Source organism: Mustela putorius, unplaced genomic scaffold, assembly GCF_011764305.1.
Source record: "Mustela putorius furo isolate JIRA1106 unplaced genomic scaffold, ASM1176430v1.1 tig00000095_pilon_pilon_pilon, whole genome shotgun sequence".
Classification (NCBI taxonomy): Eukaryota; Metazoa; Chordata; class Mammalia; order Carnivora; family Mustelidae; genus Mustela; species Mustela putorius.
In genome coordinates this window covers 8,805,471-8,822,389 of record NW_025421280.1, presented here as the reverse complement: position 1 = coordinate 8,822,389, position 16,919 = coordinate 8,805,471, and the positions used below count along the sequence as shown (strand labels likewise).

The window sequence follows — 16,919 nt, the reverse complement described above, 5'->3', positions numbered from 1 at the left end:
CTGCTGCTACATTAAGGTGGTCTTGAGAATTAAATAACAAAGTGTACAGAAAATGCCACCTGGGTGGCTCAGTCAGGGAGGCACTGGCTCTTGATTTCGGCTCAGGTCATGATCTCTCTCTCTCTCCTTATGTGCCCCTCCCCCGGCTCTTGTGCTCATTCGCTCAAATCAATCAAGCAAGCAATCAAGCAATCTTAAAGAAAGAAAGAAAGAAAGAAAACTCCTTCTATATTATAAGTTGAATTTTAGAAATTACTTCTTGAACACCCATTTTATGCCAGGTACCGAGCTAGATAAGTGGATATAAACAATGGAAACAATGAAACAAAAATAAAACTTGGGGCCGATCCTTAAAAAGAAAGAATAAAAATAAATTTAAAAAATAAGAATAAAGATAAATAAAATAAATAAAAATTTAAGATGGCCTCATTACTTAAAACCTCATAGTAAAAAAAAAAAAAGAAAGAAAGAAAGAAAGAAAAACAACTGTAATATTCAGTTATTTTTTGGTAAAAAAACATCTTCAAGGAGCTTCATGTCACATTGCCATGCAATAAAACGCCTGTCATATTCTTAAGTAACTGGAATCATTTTAGAAAATAACAACCAGGCCTGGTTATTCAGCAGTTACTCATTGAGAGTTTCACATTCACCGGGGCTGGGCTAAGGAGATTCAAATGTTAACTTGAGCAGTTGGGAAGTTAATTATTGCTCTCTATTTTTATAAGGTTTATCAAAATTTAACTGAACTTCCTTAAGGCACTGAGCCACCTTGTGACCTCACGGTCCAAGTGGGCAGAGAAGTCACAGCACAGAAGCAAAGGGAGGACTGCCCCCCTTTCTGCTCTACCCTGCCTTGACAGCCAGAAGGAAGCTGGACGGGAATCCCGAGTGGTTTTGCACTTGGCTTCTGGAGGTGGACCAGCTCTTGTTGGTAGCCCTGCCCTAGCACTACTCTAGCCTCAGAGGCTCAGTTATCCCATCTGTAAAATGAGGATAATAACAGTTCTTTGTAGGGTTGACCATGAGGATAAAAGAGACAGCAAGTTAAATGCCCTTGGGACAAAGCAGGGCACACGGGAAGGATTCATGAAGTATTTATGGTGATCATAATGACTGTTAATTTCTCTCTCAGGCATTTGAGGTCTATCCCCTCCGTAGGAATGAGGATGTTGATATTAAGGTTGCTCATGTAAAACAATGCTATTTCAGAAAGAATCTTCTACAAGAAAGGAGGGATGTGGAGGAGGAGGCTCAAGGATGCAGACCCAGTCCCTGCCCCCTTAGAACTCCCAGCCAGGAAAGCGCACATGCGGGCGGATGGGGGCAAGACATGTTCTGGAGATGAAATTGGACGCAAACTAGTGCCACTAACACTTCTACCTGTCTGTGGCTCCAACAGCCGCTAACATACAGGGAACCCAAAGCAGAGGCCGGGGGCAGTTCCCCGGGCTGTCTTTGCTCTACTCATATCTAAGATCTGCACGAATCAGGTCTGTTCAGAGAGTTAATGATGCCTTCAGATGGGGATTCTGCAGGAGAGAAAACACAGTCTACTGGGACCAGAGGAAGATGGATAAACAAGCACAGTGTGTGAAAAAGAGAAAAAAAAAAAGTAAGACATAAATACACAAACAGCCATAAAACCAATGAATGTTCTAATAATAAAGAACAATGAGTTTCCAGCAAGTGGGTGGGGAAGGAGCTGTGGAGGGAAACCGTCCTGTAAGAATGAAAACTCACCAACGTTTAATTTTTTTCAGGGTCCTCAACTGGCTAGCTTTAAAAACAACAGTGAGCCCCTAGATTCTCGCAAGGACCACGCCCCCAAACTCACTTCTCTGCACACATGGGGGAGCTTGGGGGAAAAAACAAAGGGTGTGCCGAGGCTCTAGGGATGCTCCGAGCTCCGTACCAGCAGGGACTGTGTATGTGCAACGGACAGTGGCGGAAGAGATTTTGCTGAGACTCCTTTTGGCTGGCTGGAACGTTTATGAACGGTCTCCCTGAGAGTGGTTTATGGAACATGAGTCCCCAGAACACATTCCTGAAAACAAATAACATTAAGTGTGCAAAATATTCCACACAGCATTTACATCTGGGACTTTCTCCATGCTCATTAGCATTTTAAGACCTCTGAGAAATCTTGCAGGAGAGCCACTAGTTTCCATGTGTTTAACCACCCCGTCACTGGGAAACTGATGGGCTCTTGGCTGCTTTTCAGGGCAGGTGGGTGGTGGGGACTGACGCAGTCCTGGGAAGATAATGAGATGGAGAGAAGCGTGCTAAGGGGCTTTCCTTTCCGGGTGGTGGTGGTGGGTGGTGGTGGGGAAAAGGAGATGCCACTGGCACAAAACACTTGAGAAGCTACTGTTAGAGTTCAAGGGACTGTGGTTGGCTGTGGGTCAGGGGGGTGGGAGGCATATCTGGAGGTCATCCCACCATCTTTCAGCCAAGAAGGGGGTCAAATTTGCTGACTCAGGTACTATACTCGAAGGCCCTGCTACTGCTTTCTCATCCAACTGCTCGTATCCCACTCAACTGAAGCCATAAAGAGGGGCTGCAGTTAACAATAATGCTGGAGGACGTGTGTGGAGACGGTTCCCCTGTGTCAGGACTCTTCTAAGCACTTTCCATGGACTAACCAGATTACTCCTCACAGCAACCCAACATGGTAGGGCCTTTGATGGCCATTTCCAAGAGAGGAAACTGAGGCACACCCGAACTAACTTGAGAAAATATTTAGGGAGTATCTATTTGAGGTAATGTAATAAGCTGAACATACCCAGGCCTGCATTTTACTAAGAGACCGTTTGGTTTTCCTATTACGACCCTACAAAATACTCCTGCAGAAATGTTGGCTGTGACTCATTCGATCTCTTTGCAGTAAAGGGAGGTTGGCCTTTCTGGCAGGGGGTGAGGGGGCCACGCCAGCTGCCCAAAGCCCCACCCCACACTACCCGCGGCCTGCTTTCAATGGCCGCCTCCTGGGCTCCGTGGTGACGCAGCGTGGGATCTTCTTGGCCAGCACTCTCCAGGAGAAATGAAATGGGAGCCACACACAGAAGTTATGCATTTCTAGTAGCACATTTTCAAAACACCAAGAGGACCAGATGAAATTAATTTGAATAATATTTTCTATGTAACCCAATACATCTAGAATATTATCATTTCAACATGTGGCAGTAGCTACATTTCAAAGGCTTAAAAGCCATGCAGGCCACCATCTAGGACGGTACCGTCTAGGCGTTTGCAGAGTGAATACCAGATCCAATAGGCTTATACCAGATGAGTTTGGGTTTGGGACTCAGAGGGACCCGTGCTGAAATCCCAGTTTCCCAACATTCCACCTGAGTGACTTCAGGCAAGTCAATTGAGTTTTTTGTGCCTCAATTTCCTCATCTGTGCAATGAGGATAATAATAGTTTCTCTCTAATAGGGCAGTGGCTGGGGTGCCTCGTTGCAGAGGCTGAGCTGAAATGAAGTGGCTTGGGGCCGGAGGCTATCTGACACTTCAGGGCAGCTGTAGGCAGCCCCAGGCTCTGTGCAGTGCCTGTGGGGGGTCCGAGGTATCACTCCCATATCAGAGATTAAAGAGCAGTTGTTGCTGGAGCTCTTTAAGAAGGCTTCTAAGCAACTAGGCGGGAGCCTATCTCCCACATTCCTTTGATACACGTCTCCCAGTTTACACATGACTAAGGGCTAGTTTACGCGCCGCAGCCTCTAGTACAAATCCGTTCCTGTCCTCACATCCGTGTTTCAGCCTCCACGGAAATGAGGGGTCACAGGGACATATTCCAATCTGATCACAAGGGGGGAACCCCTAGGAATGCTTTCCAGCCACAGGCCACCTTCCTGCGGCACCAGGAAGCGGGCCTAGCTCAGACTTTGTTCCTTTAAGTTCAGCTGTTGCTGGGATGACTTCAATCCCCTAAATGAATTAAAAGCCTGATGCTTTTCTTGGTGGCATGCAACCAGCTTCTTAAAGGAGCTCACTAATTTATTCTTTATCCTTACACATAAAATCAATCCAGCAGCACTGCCACAACTCATGTGATTGCACTTGGGAAACACTGTCACTGCTTCTGCGGACAGCCTCTCCTGGATTTGCAGCTTGGGAAGCGCACAGGATGGGGAAATAAGGAGCCTGCATTCAGGGTCCACGTCTTCCTTCACCCTGGCACCGAGATGATGAATCCCTTAAAAAATGCTCAGCCTCGATCCTCTGATCCATAAAAAGAGGGACTGGAAAAGAAGTTCTCTCTAAAGTTCCTTCCAGTATTAAAATTTTATGAGTTCTTGTCTTTCACAAGATGAAACTGAACAGCGCCGAAAAAGGAGGTCCTAAGATTCAAAATGGGGTCAAGCCTACCTCTCTTGGCCATTACCGTCCTAAAAGAAGGTATCAAAAGAAATAACCAAAACAGGGGGCTGGGTGGGAGGGTAGAAGGAGACAGCATAACCCCACAGCAGAGAGAGACCCACAGAAAAGAGGTGGGTGGCAGCTGATTTTCAGTAATGGGAAGGGAGCTGTGGGGGGTGGGGTGCCTTCATTATCCACTGCAAATTTTCTCTTTTGGACCTGCTGATACAGATCATAGTTACTGAGACCCATTCCCATTCCCATTCTCTTTAATCTAACTTGTTACCATGGAATAGCACAGATGTGAGAATAAGGACAGTGGTTTCAAAGAGAAAAAAAACAGAGCATACAATCAGTTATCTCTGGAAAAGCCTTATATTGCCCCCAGAGCACAGAACAGGAACTTTGGACTAAAGGAGTCATGTGTCCCATTTTCATGTCCCCTAGAAGCGTGTGGTCATAGGGGGCTGAATCTCACACTACTAACTTCTTCTATATCTATGTCTCTCTCGCTACACTTTGGCTTTCTCTCCCTGCACGTACACATGTGCCAAAGAACAGTTGCTCTGAGTATTCAAGGCTCCCTCTGTAACTCTTTTCACCCGTGAGTCAAGAAAACACATTCCCACCATAGAGTACGCTGGCTTGAAATTGCAAGTTGTGTTTCTAGATACCAACCAGCAATAAACACAGCAGCAGCATCCCTTTCTTTTGGCACAGAAAATGGCTCTGAATAAAGAGTTCTAAATAAGCCTCTCCTGGCCCATCTCTCTGCACCTGTGTCTCAGACAAACTCTACACTGTAATTCTTCCTATCTCCTGCAATGCCATCCTAGGACAGCAGGACATCCACAGTACACAAAATACATGCAATAGAGTATAGAAGCCACGTATGAAAGAAGTGTGTGCAAACTAACAGAATGAAAAGACAAACCACAGACTCGGAGAAAATACTGGCAAAATATTGGCAAACCAAATATCTGATAAGGGGCTCGTATCCTGAATATATAAAGTGCTCTCCAACTTCAATAATGAGAAAATAAGCATTCCCATGTTTTTTAATGGGTAAAAGAATTGCTGAGACACTTCACGAAGATACATGGATGGCAAACAAGCATATGAAGAGATGCTCCCATCATTGGTCATTAGGAAATCCAAATGAGATAGCACCACACACCTATTAGAGTGGCAAAAAGTTAAAAAAACAAAAGCACACCAAATACTGGCAATACCAAGTGAAACTTGGATTCATACCCTGCTAGGAGCACTGCAAAGTGGTACGGCCACTCTGAAAAGGAGATGGACAATTTCTTACAAAATTAAACATACGCTTACTTTATAAACTAGCAATCTCGCTTCTGGGTATTTACCCAATGAAAACAAACACACTTCTGTTCACCCAACAACCCATAGCAAATGGTTATAGTGGCGAGCTATAGTGTAGCTGCCAAAAAATTTGTCCCTCAACCGGGTAATGAAGAAACAAAGTCTTGCCTACCCATACAGTGGGGCACTACTCAGCAATAAATAAAAGATAGACTGCCGACAAAGGCCACACAGTGGATGGTCCTTCAATGCACTAGACTGGATGATTCTGGATGATTCTGGATGATCCTTCTGGAAAAGCCCAAACCGCAGAGACAGAAAGCAGGTGGTAGACTACCACGGACACCAGGAATGACTCTCTGAACCGTGGTGATAGTCACATGACCATATTTACTCAAACTTGCAGAGCCGTGTATCAGGAAGAATGACTGCTGCTGCAGATAACTTATACCCAATAGAAAAATGGAAAGAAAACACTAGAAGTAGTGTAATAATAATAGTAATAGAAATAGGTAAATAGTAAATAGTAATAGAAAGTGAAAAGATTTGTGGAAAAAAAATAATCACCACAGAGAATTTCTAAGGCGAAAGCCGTCTGTTTGAACTTTTCTCCACATACCACAAGCCAACTGCATTTTCAAGACGCTGCTCTGATACTAATGTCCCGTGAGGAATGGGAATCAACACATAAGGAAGTATTTTACCAACATTTTCCCCTGGCTTGATGTTGCTCCTTCTCAAAGTCTGAAGCAAAGTGATAGGAACAACCAGGACTGATGACAGGTGACCCTGGAAAGGCCCTGATTTGGGGCTCAAAGTAAAGCAGGGAGCCCTCATGGTATCTCTGAATCCAGAAGCTTTACAGAAAGTGCTCCAGGGAGGAGGAAGGAAAGCTCGTCATATGTCAGGGAGTCCTAATTCCAGGCCCAAACCTAACTTGTCACTTTACAATTCCCAATTGCAAACTGACTCTCAGGGGCTTCAAAACACAGGTGAGTGAAATCCTTGAATAGTAGATAAAGCAGTCTTAGTAAATACTGTATACTGACACTCTTTCTATGGGTAGATTAAAAACAAAAAACAAGAAAACAAAGGAAGAAAGAGGTTTATCAAGGTACTCCAGATAAAAGGTCAAAAAACAGCCTAACCACTCTTTTTTGGGCTCAATGAAATAACTCTGATATGTGGCTCATTCCCGGTAGCTTTGTTCTTGGTACCTGCTCTGGGTTTAGGCCTGACCCCGCTCTTCCAGATGGCGGCAAAGGTGGCCTGACCTTACAACAATAAAGATGAATCAACCAGTAAAAAAAGAAGTGGAAAGGGGAAAAAAAGACCGTGGGGAGCAAACCTAAACTGGAAGGAAAACAATAATTTAACAAGCATGGCACTGGCCACCAAGTGAGAAGTTATTTAAGAGACAGAACAGCTGGGGCACCTGGATGGCTCAGTCAGTTAAGCGTCTGCCTTTGGCTCAGGTCATGATCCTGGGGTCCTGGGATTGAGCCCCACATCGGGCTTCCTGATCACCAGGGAGTCTGCTTCTCCCTCTCCCTCTGCCCATGCACACACTCTCTCTCTGTTAAATAAATAAAATCTTTAAAAAAAAATTAGAGAGTGGGGCGCCTAGGTGGCTCAGTGGGTTAAGCCTCTGTCTTCAGCTCAGGTCTTGGGATCGAGCCCCGCATCGGCCTCCCTGCTCAGCGGGGACCCTGCTTCCTCCTCTCTCTCTGCCTGCCTCTGCCTACTTGTGATCTCTGTCTGTCAAATAAATAAATAAAATCTTAAAAAAAAAATTAGAGAGAGAACAGCCAATTGCCACATGTAGATCATGTTTTGATCACAATCTAACCAAATGGACTTTACTGTTGCAGGGACAATCAGGAAAATTTTAACATACATACTGTGTGGGTTAGATGGAGCAATTACCGCTGATATATATCAGCATGATATATTTGCATTAAGGTTACATAAGAAAATACCCTCATTTTTCAGAGATGTAAATGGGAACATTTAGACAGGAAATGTCACAATACCTGCATTTACCTTCAAATACTCTGGCAAAAAGAAAAAATAAAAAAGCAAACATGGAAAAGTCTCTGCTACCATTAGTGTAGATGGTCTCTTTATGGGGGTTCATCTTACTGTTGCCTCTACGTATGTACAGGTGCTGAAAACCGGTCTTCAATAACATGCATTTTTAAAGACATGATGAAAAAAAGTTAAGCACATAAATGAGCACAGATGAAAAAAGAAAAAACAACAGTTCCTGTATTAGAAATTTCTTTTCTACTCTCCATTTTTTTTGCTGTAGTATTGCACTATTAATGCTGAGGTTTTAAAAAAAGGCATGTTTTTACATAAATGCCACAAAGAAGATAAAGCTGAGGAAACAGGCTCAAGAATTCAGGTGTTCAAAACAGTAATCTCCTTGGAGTTGCCTATGTTGACTATTTATTAAATACAGTCACTGAAGAACTTAAAAAAAAAGAGAAAAAATGGTATAAAGACTGATGGGGAACAAACAGGGGTGTGTGACAGGACGTGAAGCCAAAACAAGAAATCCCAAATGGTGGAAACTATCTTTAAAGATTCCAGTCAAAACTGGGTTTGAGGGCTGGCTGTTTCCCCAACCCAACATGGACACGTTCATTCACCTTTCCCAGTTGAGCTTTCTTATTTGTAAATGGGAAACACTGGAGCGTCGTCCTCCCAAAAAGCTCTTGCCGGAGTAAACAGAAGAACCCACCATGGGCTTCCACACGGCCCAGCACATGACTCTTTCAATGCTGCCTGTCTCACAGGCTGAACGGCTATGGGAAAAGGATGTGAAGACCCAGAAAGTGTGTGTGGGAAGGTGTAGGCAGGCTGGCTTCTCACAGAAGTAACTAATTAGCCAACAACCACTGACCTTCTTGGGCCCAGGCAGGACCATGAGGTCAGCTAAAGCTTCTGGCACAGCCTGGAACCCTCCAGCCGCCCCAGCATAGTTTATTACCCACCCCCCAACCCCCGCCCCCCGCCCCCCACAGGTCTTCGCGAAGGACAGACCTTCGCTGCTCCGTCTCTCACTCCATTTGGGCCCAACTATTGGCCGCTAATCTAATCAGCTAATCTATGCTAAATTATTAACGGGATCCCAGAGGTTAATGTGTAACAAGTATACTCTTCAACAGAGGCCTGGGGAGAGACGCCAGGCCTCAGCAAGTCATTAGGGTCTTGGTGGGAATTCTAGGCACCAGGCAGCCCTCCTCCAATCCAATCAAACTGTCCGCAAGCCTACGAGAAATCCTCCCCATGAGAACACACCACAGCTGAAAGCAAACAAATCAACAAAGTCCAGAGCAAACAAACCCTCTGAGTAGACCAGGACAAAAAGGTTGTGGAAATTGGGATGTCATCGAGGTTTGTGTCCTTGGGCAAGCCAACTTGATGGACTTCTCTGCCGATGGCAAAATGTAGGTAGAGGTAAACATTAAAATATACAGTCCACATAAAGCCCTTGGAAGAGTGCCTGCCTCCCAATGCGTGCTGGACAAATGAGACCTATTGTTGATAGCATCGAGGGCCTCCATTAAATCAATGAAAATCCAAGGGAGAAGGATTTTCTAGATGGCGGCTCACATTTGTGTTCTCCGTGGAGTCAGGCCACAGGACAGCACATAGGAATCAGATCCCAGTTGAAGTGTCAGCCACACTTCCTATTAGCTGTGTGACTTTGGATAAGTTGTTCAGCCTCTTTGAGCTGTAATTTTCTCAAATGTAAAACCAGGGTAATAATACGTACCCTAGAGCATTGTTGAGCAGATTATAAATGATAATGTATGGAAAATGTGCAGCCCAGTGACTCATGATACACAGAAGACCCAGCAAAGAATGTCTTTAACTATCATCTTGTATTTTCCAGACTTCACGACAGTCACATCCGTGGGAGTCCAACCAAGGGATAATATACTCTCACAGACAGAGTCTCCAGGGCCTCATGCCTAATGGAGACTAACCATGGTAATCCCAGGGTCAGTGCATCATACACAAGGCAACTGAGCAGGGTTGAGATGGAGCCTCGGCTGTGCCCAGCCCCACTGTCTCAAAGAAGCAGATACAAAGCAGGATTCTTATCTGTCTGGTTACAGTGACTGTTTCATTCCAAAAAAATTAAAAAAAAAAAAATGCATGGTCTCATGGCTTAGCTGCTGGTCGCTGGTCACAACTGCCATGGGGCTACAAAGTCACTGTATTCCAGTAGCCCTACTTCTTTTTATCTGTATTTTCTGATGATCGAAAAATTATAGAATTGTGGCAAAACTCTAAGAACATAAAATAAAAAGATAAATGTTGCCTATGTTCCTGTTGACCAGAAATCATCCCTTTTTAATATTTCCATACATACTGCTTCAAATTTTTTCTTTCAACACACGTGTACCACCACACAGCTATCATTTTTAAAAAATGAGATCATACCATATATACTTGTTCATGACCGGCTTGTCTGCTTGAGGGACACATATATGTCAGTGTTGACGTAAATTTGTATGTACGATCATTTTTGATGGCTGCATAGGAATCCACCCAACATAAATTACTGGTCTCTCCTCCTACTGAGGGACACTTGGGTCACTTCCAGCCTTTTGCTATGATAAATACCACCCTACTGAGTATTCTCACACAAATGTCTTCACACAATTGTCCAACTCTTTCCTTAGGAGGGGCATCCACTCTTAAGCGCCTTAAATAAAACAAAAAACCAGCAGCTCGTGTTGAGATGGGAAGGTGAGAGAAGCATTCTAGTAATGGAAAAACACTGCCTTTTCAGCCCAGACAAACAAAACAGCCTTCTGTTGGCCTTTCTCTCCCTCACCTAACAGGAAGCTCGTCTATCTATCTCGCTGATAAGAACAACTAAATCCTCTTGTGCAAAATTCAGGGTCAAACAGAGAGTGTCTGTGAGACAGAACTTGGGGTTTCATCTGGAAATGCACTGTGAAGGACCAGCAGGAAGTGGCTTATAAAAGCAATAAACTTTCCTGAATGACTCCCCTACGCCTGGCACCTGGTCCCCCCCAGGCAGCTCAATGAGCTCTGCTGAGGACCTAATCCGCAGGGGACAGAGGAGTAAGACGTGCATGTGGGGGGTGAAGGGGCAGCGGGGAGAAGATGCCCCACCCCCCATCCTGAATCCTGAAGAACTTACAAACAGGATGAAAATCACAAATAAATGCAGATCCACCTAGCTGGCCCAAATGCACACATGCAGACACAACAGACGATGGCAAAAGAGAGACGCAGCCACTGGGCCAAGAGAAACTTCCAAGAAATGAAATTTTTTTAAAATGCTACATTAGGTACAGAAAAAATAAACACAGAGGAGGGGGCTCTTGGCCCCATAACTTGCTGGCAGGGTGACCCTGTCCAAGTCCCATAAGCCCTTTATGATCTGGTTACCAAGAAGCTCTAAGTTAAGCAGAGGAGACCCGATGAGCTTTGGGTTTTGGCATTGAATTTTCCTTTCACTTGCGGTGTTGTTTCAATTTCTATTTTCACGACTCTTCTTTTTAATCTCCCATTCAGTAATTGTCTACCATCTGCTAAACACTGTCCTGGGAGCTTTCATTATTTCATACTCATTTAGTCGTAACGACACCCTTGAAAGGCATGTGTTATTCTTACTTTATGCTCTAAATGCGCTTGAGGTCACATAGCTGACAGGAATAAAGAAGGTTCTTGGTTTTATCCTCACAGCACAGAGGAGTTCGGAAATACACCATGGCTGAATGCATATATGAATGAATAAATTAAATCATTGCCTCCTTTCTAAACCCACACAATTTTTATTACATAAAACTCCTTCTGTACCTGTCATTTGAATATAAATTATCTCAGAATCTGCTTTTGAAAATGAGACATACATCAAGAGTCAGAAATGAGCAGGACTCCATCAAAAGGCAAGAGTACTAACAGCCACAGTGTCTGGTGTGGGGCAGGATCTTATTATCTAGCAACTAAGGATTATACCCAGCTCAGAAGTGGACTTGTGGGGCTGTGCTCCTAGGATAGGGTGATCTTAAACTCTGAAGGGCTGGTGTTGAATATACAGCTGGTCACTCCTGGAAATAAGCAACCTAATGTCCCAGAACTATAGTTTGCTCATCTGTACAGAATAAGCCTGTTGGCCTAGAGCTAACGACTACAGTTTCCTCCAGAAAATCTTCTGTCAGCCCATAAGCCATAGAAAACGGTGACGAAGAATGCCAAGTCCACGGCAAGGCAAGTGGCAGGTCATGGGTAGTGATTATTAGCAGAGAGGCTCACATTTAGTTGAACTTCTGGATTACATGGGGCACTCAGTAAACACACCAATTCTTGCTTCCTCTCACTAGCTTGAGATAGAGGGTGTATGTCTGTGTGTGTTGTGTGTGTGTGTGTGTGTGTGTGTGTTTAAAGAACCAGTGTTTTTATGAGGCTCTCAGGATGCTTCTAAAGTTTACCCTTGGCTACCAACCACTGCTGTAGGGGGAAATCCCTAAAGCTGACTGGATTAATATTCGTAGAGGATATTTTCTGCTCTGGCTAGAGGGGCTTCTCTCTGCAGCACCCCCCCCCCACCACCACCACCTACTTTCTTTCCCTGTGCACAGGCTACCTGGTTTTGGATGCTTCTGTGACCTGCTGGTCCGTCCCTGTAATGGCTGCTGGTGAATTTTGCCATATCCCAAAGTTCTTTCCAACTGTTCTGAGCCTCCTGCATCTGTATTCAAAGAAGGGGTACAGAAGCAGCTGGAAGAGAGAAACCAGAGTGGCAGAGTCCAGCAGTGACCCTTGCACGAGCCGATCAAGACCACTGGGCTCCTGACCCAACTCATGGGGTGAAGGGCGGCCAGACTGGTCACGGGCAAGGACACACCCGAAAAAAAAACTGAGAGCTGGCACAAGTGATTTTTGACGGTGACACAGAAAGGCCCCAATGCCAAGAAGGACGAACCCAAATAACTTTTTTTTTGAAAAATTAAAGCATCTTCTGTTGTCCTCCAACTTCTCCTTTTCATAGTCCCTCTTCTTTGTGTTTTTAACAGGACTTGACAGTGACTTGTCCTCTGGCCCAGAAAATCAAATGTCGATTGACTTAGGTAACTAATTTCTAACAAATGAACTTTAAGGACTTTTTGAATGAGAGCACGAAGTAAGACTTCCCTCTCTCTCTCTCCCTGTCACACGCAATGCACGCACACATACATATCACACCTGCACAGAGAAAATGGACCATGGGATAAGACAAACATGGGCTGTCATCATAGAGTAGCTGGAAGGTCTGGGGCAAGGTGCTTCTCTCTGCTTCCCTGCTGGGTATGATGGGGTAAGAGCGGTACCAACCCTCCAGGGTTGTGGTGAGGATTCACTAAAGTCGTGTAGGTAAAGTGCTTTGCACATTGCCAGTATAGAGAAGGACCTGTTTGTTTGTTTGTTTGTTTTTTAAATGTTGGTTTGCTGCCACTTTAGGGCAGAAGACTATCACAAAGTGCTGTTGTTCGATAAATTGATCAACGAACATACTATTTACTTGAGTATCTTCTGAATATACATTAATAAGATAGAAAGAAAGCAATCACGTTTCCTTTCTATCATATGCTATATATAGGTTAATCCACATACATAAAAGAAGCATTTGCTAATTCAGCTTTGGGAAGTCAAGAAGGAAAGGACAATGTTCTCACTAGCACGGGCCAAAAAAAATGGGATATGCATCTCGCCATTACACTGCCTGGTAGCTGGCAGTCTTGGTGCCAGGCCAGCTGCTGGGACTGTGGTTTCTGAGTACACCGCTCCCTCAGCCCTCCCCCTGCCCAGCTCACCCCTTGGCCCGTTCATGAGTCTAACCGACATCATATTTCAGTTATATTCCATTCAGCCCTGGGAGGAGGAACATGGCACTAGATGGGCTACAATGCTACACCCTCTGGCCTGGCTATTCTGGGTTATAAGCAGCTCATGTTATCTTCTTTTATTTAGAAAGAATTCCAGGAGGGGATAGGACACCACAGTCCATCAGAGGAAGGACCTAATACAGATGTAAGACGAAACAAGCGATCATTTGGGAAACATTTTAGGAAACCCTCTGCTGGTTTGGAATTCGGGTCTTGTTTGGAGATGCCAGAAAGACCTTGAGAAGTTATTTAATTTGGAGAAGCATCTTCTAAAAATGAAGAATAAGGAAAGGGACAAAGTTTTAGAAATCCTTATTTTAGAATTAAAAAAGAGCATTTTAGCAAACATCTTAAAACAGGACCAAACTGAGGAACAATTTTTTAGGGACAAGCCGTCATCAAAAAGAAAGTAACCAGGCTTCAAAGACATTGGAAAGTTGCCTCAAGGCCGTAGACTGAGAAACATACACAAACATAAGCTTTCTGAGGGGCCCAGAATGACACAGCCCTGACAATGGCCAGACGTGTTAGCACAAAGCCTCAAGGAATGTGGCCAGCAGGGAAGGAAAGCCAGGGGTGGGCACAGGCACATGTGACAGAACCTGACAGCGCAATCCTCACTTCTATTCTGCTATTTCCTGAAGTCTAGAACAACAACTAAAACTGATAACCAATGTGGTTAGAAAAAAACCCAATGAACACAAAGAGATTCTGCTGAGTTCCGTTTATGAGACTATTTCACCTTTTTGTTAATCCTACCTGGTTAAAAAAAAAAAAAATCCCAAAGGAACAGAAAACACCAAGACACACAGGGAACATAAGCCATTGCTGACTGAAGATATGGTTGTGAGAGCCTGAAGAGACTATTGAAGCCGAATCCTAACAATTAGCAAATTCAACAAGACGCAGCTTTGCCCACTGGGAGCCTGGAGTGAGATAAGCTCATATCGAGGCTTTGTTGGTTTGTAGCTGTGCAACCTGGGACAAGTTACTAAACCTCTCTGTAGCTTCCACATCTGTGCCACAGGAAATACCTACCTCGCTCGAAGACTGAGTAAATGACAATGTGAACGGTAGCACTTTGCAGCCTGTGGAAGAGGTACGTGTTTGTAGTATTGTCACTGACCCATCTCACCGAGCTGGGGGGCTCTGTCAGAGCAGGAAGGAAATACCTGGGGTGTCACATGCACGCCTTCCCGTTGAGGGCTCTCTGTGCAGGGTGCTGTGCCGATAGACGATGTGCGGTTTGTTCTGTTCATCTTCATCTTCTTGCTCGTCCATGGACAGTAGTGGTTCAATAAAATAATCCCCATCATGGGACCGGAAAGTGCCCAGCTGCCGATGAAGAGGGATGAGAGGTTGGTTTAACAGAACTCAACCACAGGGAGGGGGACAAAATGGAACATTGCCAAGGAGTGGGGGTGGTATTTCCCCCAAGCCCTTCCCGTGAGGGCTGCTGAACACTGAACTCTCTGCCCACCTGTTCGGGAAAGGAGTTTATTTGCACTCCCCCAGGACGGTACCTTCTCCTTGAGCTGACTCTAGGTTACGGCACCTGCTATGCAAATCTGTCTCTAAGAAATCCTTGTCAGTGACTCAATTCTAGTCATACTCACTTATACAGGCTGTTCCAAGAGAGTGTTTCTGTGTGTGAAGATAGCCTGGAAATGCAGGGACAAGTGTGAGCTCCAGAGGGAAAAGCTGATTCACAGAAGCCTTATCATTACTCAAATCCAGAAAGCGGAGACCCACCGCAGGCACTCCAGGAGGTCCCACCAGTGACACTGACAGGTGAGTCTCTGCACACCCTTTCCCTTTCAGTAGGGAGTGAAATGGTACAAGGCTTGGAATCCGACTGCCCTAGGTTCCAATCCCAATCTGGACACTGACCTGCCCACTTTGGGCAAGGTCCTTAACTGCTCTGAGCTTTGGCTTCCTTATTTGTCAACCAGGGACAAAAGGACTTATTGTAAAGGCTTATGGTGCAGACTAAATGAGATAATGCACAGAAAGTGCTTAGCAAATTGACACTTTGTAAGGGATTAGAACACCTTAGCAGCTTTCTGGTTGCTGTGTTAGCCTCTAACCACCAGGAGAGAATGTGTTTAAGCACCCTGAAATGGGTAGCTCCTTCTTCCCTTCCCACACACCCACAAGATGGTAAACTATGCCTCAAAGTTGAGCCACCCAAACCACATCTCCAAGAGCATTAAAAAGTTGTCCATGCCTTGCAGTGGTAAGTCTTGAAAGGAAGAAATCAAGCTCTTCAATGGTGTTGTTAAAAAACAAAAACAAAAACAAAACAAAACAAAAACAACAACAGAAAGAAAAAAAAAAAACCCAGGGCCCTTTTACCTTCCTCTAGACACAATGAAAGTGACAGTCCTTGAATGGCAGGGGTAGTATTGGCAACACTTAGGAGTTTGTTAGAAATTCACATAATCATGCTCCACCCTAAATCTGGTCTACTGAATCCCCATCTCTGGGGGTAGGGCCCGGGAGACAAGCAATGAGCACTCCAAGGTATTCTGAGGCTCAATCAAGTTTGGGAAGCAAAAGGCCAAGACACTGGGGTTTCCAAACCTATCTAAATTTCAAAATTGCCTGGGGACTTGGAAAAAAAAATGGGATTTGTGGCATTACCCCATACCTGCAGATCTGGAATTTCCAGGGGTGAGGTCTAGAATCTGTATTCTTACAAAAGCCTTCCGCGTGATTCACGAGCTGTCGGCTTAAAGGGAGAACTGCTCTGGGCACCTCTCTCTGTTTTAAATATACAACTCGGGTGTTCTCAGGGCACACAGCAGTAGCTTACACATGTGCAATCTACCAGAGAGACATAACCATTGGGAAAGAACCTGGGAGCTCTTTTGATGGTGATCTGGCACCTTTCATTACTAAAAGGGGAAACTAAGGCCCAGAGGGAGGAAGTGACTTGTCCAAAGTCCCTCTTCCGTGATACAGAAGCAGCTGCTGAATGGTGCCAGTACTGAATCTAGAACCCAGGTATCCTGACGTTAGTCCAGTACCTTTTCTATAAAGAACTTCCAAAGTCTCTTTAGGAACACAGATCCAGTCTCTGGTCCCCGGTTAGGAACGTGGGTCAGAAAGACAGGAACTCCAGCTCTGCCAGTTACTAGTCAGGACACCTGGAGCAAGCCTCTGACTCTCTACGCCTCAGAGTCCTTCCTCATCTGTAAAATGGGTTGTTTTGAGGATTGGGATGGGGTGAGATAATGCACACAAAAAGTGCTTTGCATAAGAGTCCAATAAGTGTTATCTGTATGATGCCAAATTAATTTTGTTGTTGAGTC

General features: G+C 44.7%; 1 protein-coding gene across 3 annotated transcripts in view; it reads right to left on the bottom strand.

Annotated features, from left to right (window-relative positions):
• ADAMTS9 (ADAM metallopeptidase with thrombospondin type 1 motif 9) overlaps positions 1 to 16,919 on the bottom strand; it is a 163,955-nt gene that overhangs the window by 141,866 nt on the left and 5,170 nt on the right. For all 3 annotated transcript variants that reach the window (XM_013053585.2, XM_013053584.2, XM_004738308.3), the window contains exon 3: positions 14,778 to 14,940. In XM_013053585.2, the coding sequence (XP_012909039.1) occupies positions 14,778 to 14,940 (163 nt within the window). The remainder of the gene's footprint in view (positions 1 to 14,777; positions 14,941 to 16,919) is intronic.